Source organism: Adiantum capillus-veneris, chromosome 30 (genome assembly GCF_014529385.1).
Source record: "Adiantum capillus-veneris isolate H3 chromosome 30, ASM1452938v2, whole genome shotgun sequence".
NCBI lineage: Eukaryota > Viridiplantae > Streptophyta > Polypodiopsida > Polypodiales > Pteridaceae > Adiantum > Adiantum capillus-veneris.
The window spans coordinates 103,203,725-103,211,946 of NC_140960.1; the positions used below are offsets into that span (position 1 = coordinate 103,203,725).

Sequence of the window (8,222 nt, forward strand, 5' to 3'; positions counted from 1 at the left end):
GGTGACTATGTATGCCAAGTATGATGCAATTGCTCCATCACAATAGGTCATTCAGAAGATTTTGGTTCAAGGTATTGGACTTCAATTATTGTAGTGGATGGCCCAACATGGGCAAGGCAAAGAAGCTCTTAGCTATTTCGGTAAGTATGTATGCATGCTTAGTGTGGTACTTTCCACAGAGTGAGCTTCTTGTAGGAATCAGGAGCTCAAGGAATTCTTATGAGAACTTGGTAGAATGTAGTGGTATGAGAGGTATGAGGGTGGAAAAGCGGGCATTAAAAAAATACTCATGAAGGTTGCGAGCCACATACTATGCTTCCAATAGAGCTGTTCAACATTGTTTTCTTTTTAGCAGTGCAGGAAAAGGAATCCTCCTTTGGCCTTTCACTTTCTATAGACCCAAGGGAGGCTGTAGGAAAAGCACACACAATTGCCTAGATAGATCAATGCGTAGACCTTTTGAATTTCTTAAATATTGTGAACTGAAGCCATGGATATATACGAGTGTCCAACCTCTTAGCCATGTGAAGCTCATACCTGCAACATATGTCATAACCCTTGTTTGCAACAACTTAAACATATATATGCAAGGCCTCTTGTAGATTTAAACATATGAACGGCCTCCTATATCTTGAAACCGTCTCCCTTTCTACCCTAGTTGAGACAGGTTCCATGGCTTCTCTTGAAGCAGACGATGAAGAAGAAGCACTCGCACGTGAAGGCCCAGCAGGAAGTGCTCCCTTCTGTCAGGATCCATGGGAACATGCATCCAAGGTTGCCTGCATTGCGCCTCACCCTCGTGCGCAGGCGGATTCCCACCATGGCTACTTGTCTGATCTTCCTCCTCCTCGTCCTCCTCTGGGCCCTCTACTCTTACTGGCAAACCATAGGGTATGCACTCAGACCCATGTGGGATACCCCTCCCAAGCCCTTTCACCATATTGCCCATTACTATGCAGAAAATGTCTCCATGGCAACCTTATGCTCTCTCCATGGGTGGACTGTTCGGACACATCCTCGCCGTGTCTTTGATGCTGTCATATTTAACAATGAGCTTGACCTCCTCGAGCTCCGATGGCAGGAGCTCGCTTCTGTCATCGCCAAATTTGTCATACTTGAATCGAACAGCACCTTCACAGGTCAAGGAAAGCCTCTCTGGTTCACGGAGAATCTCCAAAGGTTCGCATTTGTGGAATCACAAGTGGTATATGCGTGCATGGGAGGCAGGCAGCTAGCGAGAGGGGAGAACCCATTTGTTCTTGAGTATGCACAGAGAGTTCACATGGACAAGGTGTTACAAGGTGCGGGGATTGATCAAGGGGATCTCCTTATAATGGCTGATGTCGACGAAATACCGAGTGCACATACGACCAACCTTCTCAGATGGTGTGATGGTATCCCAGATGTAATGCATCTGCAAATGAGTACATATCTTTACTCCTTTGAGTTCCTCTTGGACAAGGACACTTGGAGGCCTAGTGTACATGTGTATGCACCAGGGAAGACACAGTATGACCATGGCAGGCAGACAGATCTCATTCTCGCCGATGCGGGCTGGCATTGTAGCTTCTGCTTCAGGCACATTGAGGACATTGCATTCAAAATGCTGGCATATAGCCATGCGGACAGGGTAAAGTCGCGCGTATTTTTGGAGACCCAGAGAATACAGGCAATTGTGTGCAAAGGGGCCGATCTGTTTGACATGCTACCAGAAGCATACTCCTTTAAGGACCTCTTACTGAAGAGTGGTGAGGTCCCAAGGTCTTACTCTGGTGTCAGCCTCCCATCGTTTCTGCTGAATCATCACGAAAGGTTTAAGTTTCTTCTTCCTGGCCACTGTGTGAGAGAGAGTGGGAGAACACATTAGCAGATGGTTGCTTGTTTGTTGTTGGCGTTTGTTGTTGTTGGGATCAAGAAGCTTGAATCTTTGAATCTCCTAACAACCCACCACATGCTTCTTAGCTACCCTACTTACGCTTTGCACTTGTTTCAATTGACATGTCAAGAGCTGTTTTTCATACAGGGGCTCACAAGCTATATCAATTATCAATGGGCATTTTAATTCTCTCGGAAGAGACTGTCTTGTCATATCTCTTTGGTTTAGCAGTTATCTGCTTTATTTATGTTTTGTCAGGTTGAGCATTTCTTGTTCTAAGACAGTTTTGTAGGTCGGGTAGAGGCATGTCGATACAAGTCTGCTATCAATTGGGGTCTGTGCTTGGATTGTGTGTTACTACTCAGATAGTGATTGCTTGTAATGGCACAAAATACTACAGTAGCACTACTTTAGTATAGTCTCTCGTAAATAATCAGTGCTGTTTATACTGAGCAAAAAATTGAAGCTTTGGTTATTGTGCGCATTATTTGATAACCAACAGTCAGATATTATGGAAGTTCAGCATGGAAAGGAAGAGCATGTTGATATATGTATTCTGATAGAGTGAAATTGAGTGGTTAGTAGTCAGCAACATAGTACCCATAATCTTATTGAATGGCTGATTGGGAAGATAGTGAATGATGGTGAGCAAAGGTTTTGTGTGTCAATGAAGGTAAATTGCGTCACTGAGAGGAATCAATACTGGCACGGTGTAACAAAATTTGTGTCTAGCTTAGGCACAACTACCCTACACAATATGTTTCTTTTTTTCCTTTTGTCTTGACAGTTTGGGACAAGGAGATTAATTTGTACCACTCAATCACTACGTTGTGCTACCAAAACAAGGGAAAATGGTGCTCTTAGAGAAAGTAAGGATGTTTGGATTAATGTTTTCAAGACTGAGATGGGGTTTGGGTTCCTGTTTTGTTCATTTCCACAATGTACAAAAAGTAAGGCACCACATGTATCCTAATGCACGAAAATGCTTGTATGTTTATGCTAGAATACTGAAGAGTAGAAGAACACTCATTTTGAGATTGCATGGGTGGTAGAAGCTCTCCTTCTCTCTTTGGCTCAATGTTAAAACATTGACAACCTACCTTTTGTAACAAATGGGGCCATCTCATTGAGCACAAAGAAGTTAAAGAAAGCAATCAATATGCTATACCTTTTAACTTGAAATGTCTTTCTAATTGATTCACAAGGCTCGGGAAACATTTTTTGTGGACCCGGCTTTGGAACCTTTTCAACGATACGAACAGGCTAACCTTAAATTTGAGAAGGATAATCACACTCAAAATCTCATATTATAACTGAAAATTTCATAATTTGAAAATTCCATAATTTGAACCGGCTTGAGAACCTTCTTACCCAAATTTGAGCCGATCATTTTTCAATTTGAACAGGCTTTGGATAAAGAGAATTTTCTCGAGCCCTTCTTTTTGATCATCTGTGAAAGCCATGCTTTGAGATGATAGCCATCTAACTAGGAAATTGCACCCTTCTTGCAAGTCCTTCGACTCCAGCAAGCTCGTGCTCAAAAGAACTCATTGGCAAACTGTTAACCCTCACGGCTCACAGATACCCTATCACCTACGACGGACGTTGTATTATTTACCTGGTAGAGTCAGGTACCGGGCTTGTTGGTCCAATAGGAAAAGGGTAAGAGTGATCGTCGATGAGAGGCGCACTCATTTAAGGGATTAGTTAGCTAAGCATGGACGCCCAAGTGTGAATGGGACGAGCTCATATAAAAGTCAACTAAACCTAAAATTTAGCCATTCTCTCATTTGTGCAATTGAAGAGTGCTCTTGCTTCATCTTCATTTTCTTCTTCGTCATCTCTTTGTGTTTGTGTGTGTAAGAGAGAGAGAGAGAGAGAGAGAGAGAGAGAGAGAGCGAGAGCGAGCGAGCGAGCGATTGAGCATTGTGGCGGCACGACGGCAGTGAGGCGGTTGAGTGCGGAGTAGCGGCGTCTCTCTTTTCTTTGCGACGAGGAATCCTCCACGACAGGAAGCGTAGAGCGGTGAGTAACACACCATCGTCATCTTTGAGTTTACTAGTGTATGCTTGTTGTGTGCTTTGAGCCATTTGTGGCTCGCACACAGTGTATCGGCAAGTTCTTTGCTTTGACACGTGGGACATATGCGCACATTTTTAGCGCCGTTGCCGGGGAATGCCATACACTAAGTTTGAATGGCACTCTGTGCTTCTTTTGTGATGCAATTTCAATTGTAGGAAAGGTATGAAAGGAAGGTATGTGTGTTGAGAAGAAGGATTTTGTGTTGCTACTTTGTATTTCTTTGTTAATGGAGTTTTCAAAGGTACTGTGTTTTTTCTCTGTATAAGGTGTTAATATTAAGGTTGTTAGTTCCGTGTAATGCAAAGTACAGTAAGTAGGAAGTAGATCTGTGAGAGCTAATGAAGTGTGTTAGTGTGTAACAATAGGTGTCATTAGGAAATTTCGGAGGTCATTTGGAGGGCCTTCTAAAAAAATGTATTTTTCGCACTCTCTTTTTAGAAAATATGGCGAATAATAGAGGCGGATCTGTCATGGTAAAAGTTCAAAAAATATACTTTAAGTAGATTCTTTACCCTTTTGAACATTTGTCCGTAATGATTGAGGGATAATCTTCTTTTCAGTTGCATTGAATGAACCTCGTCAACATGGAGGGAATGAAGCTAACATGGAAGGACGAAGCCGCATCAACTATTCACTTTTCATTAAACCTGCACCTTTGGCTAATGGCGTACTCCTCAAATGGCACAAATGTTACGCAGAAACAAGCCAAATATCACCTTCACATTGATTTGGACAACGAGTACCAACCATTGATTAAGCGGAGTAAAGCAAACACACATATACCTCCCACATCCATATACATGCTTAGAGCTCTGGGAGCTAAACACATAGATATCTGGACGAGAGGCTCTCTCTATCCTAAGAATCCAATGACTAATGCGTTTTCAGCAATTGTCAATCCTACAAGCTTATTGACCTTTGCTGGTTATGGAGAAAACGGCCTTTTGGGTTATTGTAAATCTCTTACAAGGCAAGCTGAAACTTATAAGGACATTCTCCAAGATCAACAATGTGAGATTGTTCGTCTTTCACATTTGCATTCTACATATCAGGTTACCATCTTGCAACACAAAATAGAGGTACAGAAACTGAAAGGAAAGGTACGAAGTTGTCAAATGAAGCACACCATCTTGGGTGGTCGTATCCGAAAGAAGAAATTGCGCAATCTTGAAACATTGCAGGTTGCATCCGGAGGTCTCAAGAAAAGAATCCGAGCATTAAAGTGATGCTTCTTGGTTGACTAAATAGTCTTAGTTAAGTAAATTTTTGTTTTTCTAGTTATGCATTGTTTTCATGTGTCTAAATAGTGTTAGTTAAGTAAATTTTGTGTTATTTACTTATGCATTGTCTTCATGTAGAGATTCAATCTATCATGACAAGGAAAACATTGACCCCAAAGCCAATATAGGAAAGAGATTGAAGCCACTTATAAGTAGAAGCCTTGCAGCAGATATAGTACATGGAAGTTTAAGGTCCTACAACGAAATGTAGTGGTCCGCTTTATTTCAGAGAACTCAGTGCGTGCAAAAGAGATACAAGGCACACTTGATTCACTTGGTGTAAGCAAAAGAGGATATTCGGCTATACAGAAATCTGTCTCATCCATCTTTGTTAAAAAGGGAATAAAATCCAAACTTTTACCATCAGCCTCAAGTGTTTGGAAAGAGAGGCTTCAGCTTAACGACGCACAGGGAGAATATTTTGGACAGCCGTTTCATATTAAAGTAACTTACACTGGCCATGGAGCAAACATAGCATATGATGAGTTCAATAATATTTTTATGGACCTGCAGATGTTGCAGAAGAGAATGGTGGAGTTTTACAACATCACATTTTGAAGAGTCACGAGGGGTATTACATTTTGTGTTGAAACTGTATGAGTGTGAGCTTGTTAAAGACAAGAAGTTAGAGCGTGTTACTATTACTTTAATGAATAGAGCCCTCTCAAAGTGTCCCACTGATGATCCTTTGTATTTTAGTGCTCAATCAGAATCTAACATATGGTGGCTTGGTGCTTTTGAGGTAAGCGAGATTCTCAACTGAGCTCAAATGTTCACATCTACTTGTCTCATTTATTTTGTGTTGCAGGTAAAGAAAGAAGATCATGAGATTCTATATTGGGTGTTCCATCAAACTAATGTTCTAGAGGTGATTGATCGACAGACTAACCAGGGAGAGGTACTACGTCTAGATGGAAGGGGAGACTTTCAAGTTCAATGGCATCTTGCAGGTGACCTCAAAACATTAAAGTGCATATATAATTGTAGAATGGGTGCAATGGCAAAGTCGCCGTGTTTGTTTTGAGACTGGATGAGTGTGAGCTTGTTAAAGACAAGAAGTTAGAGCGTGTTACTATTACTTTAATGAATAGAGCCCTCTCAAAGTGTCCCACTGATGATCCTTTGTATTTTAGTGCTCAATCAGAATCTAACATATGGTGGCTTGGTGCTTTTGAGGTAAGCGAGATTCTCAACTGAGCTCAAATGTTCACATCTACTTGTCTCATTTATTTTGTGTTGCAGGTAAAGAAAGAAGATCATGAGATTCTATATTGGGTGTTCCATCAAACTAATGTTCTAGAGGTGATTGATCGACAGACTAACCAGGGAGAGGTACTACGTCTAGATGGAAGGGGAGACTTTCAAGTTCAATGGCATCTTGCAGGTGACCTCAAAACATTAAAGTGCATATATAATTGTAGAATGGGTGCAATGGCAAAGTCGCCGTGTTTGTTTTGCATGGAGCCTACAAAGGTCATGGACCCAAAGTGGTGGAGAAAAGCTTCAATACGTCACATTGAGGACCCTGCTTTTCGACCGGTTTTGAAAATGCCACTTGTGAATGTCCACATATGTACAATGCATGCCCTTTGTAGAATTGTGGAGAAATTGGTCTACTTATATATCGGGTTTGCTTGGAAAATCAAGAACTCAGCAGAGCGACAGGTGGCTCTGCAGTGCTTAGAATTGGTACTGTCGGATATGGGGCTTCATGGTGGCAATGTGAAAATCTAGCGGGATAAAAAGAGATCAACTACTGAGAAGGATGCCCCATGCAAACCATCTATCGGTGGGGTGAAGGCACGGAGGTTTTTATCTAAACCCCAAGGAATATGAGATCCGAAGCTAACAAAGCATGGAAAAATATATAACACATCTTATGTTAGCAAGGTAGAGTATCAGAGCTGGAAAAAGCTACATATTGCAGTCAAAGATCAAGAACCAACTACTCGTAACGCGAAGGCTGAGGTTTGACGATCGATAGACATGCTATTTTTGATGTGTGACTAGTCACAAGGTGATATGAAAGTTCAAGGAGAATCTCAACCTTCTCAGGAAATCATTCAAGACAACATGGACAGACACTCAGATTACTCACTACATGCTATTATTGTGTATTTGATTCTCTTTTATGTGTAACTATGTGAGTGTAAAACATTCTAAGTAATCTGTTTTCATATCGAGCACATCATTTTCAATCATTTACCATATTTTATACAAAAGTATGGGAACACGGCTATATGGAAGACCCAAGGGATGGAAAAGTCTCATTACATGGCCAGAAATGCCTATTTCAGGCACACACAACATGGTGGCTCTCGGATCAAGGCTAACAGTTTGAGAGAACTATTTGAATGGTTCTATCATAGAATCATTCATCGAATGCAGGCAAAAGAAGTCTTGGCCTCTTCAGCAACAGCACAAGCCATCAGACATTTACAACAAAATAAAATTAAAAGATCAATGGCATACAACAACTCCGGTGCTCGTGAAGGTCAACGAAGGTGGAGAGAGACAATGGTGTATGTGAACCACAAGTGGAGAAAGATACTATGAGTGGATGACATTGTACAAAATTTCAATGTTTATGTAATACATGATGTTAATACAATTGCTACTTGAAGTGTATCAAGATTTTGAAGGTTCAATTTTGTTTTTTGGCACATCACCCTTGTAACGAATCATGAGATGTTTGCCATACTCTAAAAGTTCATCCGGGTTTTGTCTGCCAAGAGCTAGTGCCATTGTTGTGTGAGTGTAGTAATACGCCGCCCGACCACCTGTATAGCCCGGGCAATAACCAAAACAATCTCTGGCAAACACTTTTTCCACAAGAATGACTTTATCTGCACTTTTGGATAGCACGGGTCCACCCAAGAAGCGTGATAGTGTCTTTAATGTGTAAGTTACTGTTGTACCCTCTTGTGACGTTCCATTATGAAAAACTATTATCGGCGCCTCGCAAAGCTTTGAAAGGTAATGTG

General features: G+C 41.3%; 1 protein-coding gene and 1 pseudogene across 1 annotated transcript; both read left to right on the forward strand.

Moving 5' to 3' along the window:
- Window positions 1–604: 604 nt before the first annotated feature.
- LOC147418549 (uncharacterized) lies at window positions 605–2,073 on the forward strand. The gene has a single exon (XM_086507377.1). It carries the CDS (start codon window positions 695–697, stop codon window positions 1,865–1,867), a length of 1,173 nt encoding a protein of 390 aa, XP_086363503.1. The 5' UTR covers window positions 605–694; the 3' UTR covers window positions 1,868–2,073.
- A 4,857-nt stretch (window positions 2,074–6,930) lies between these two features.
- LOC147418550 (uncharacterized) lies at window positions 6,931–7,794 on the forward strand (annotated as a pseudogene).
- Window positions 7,795–8,222: the final 428 nt, after the last annotated feature.

What these genes read in the sequence shown, in the direction of transcription:
- LOC147418549 (XM_086507377.1), top strand. Translation starts at nt 695, where the DNA reads ATGAAGAAGAAGCACTCGCACGTGAAGGCCCAGCAGGAAGTGCTCCCT.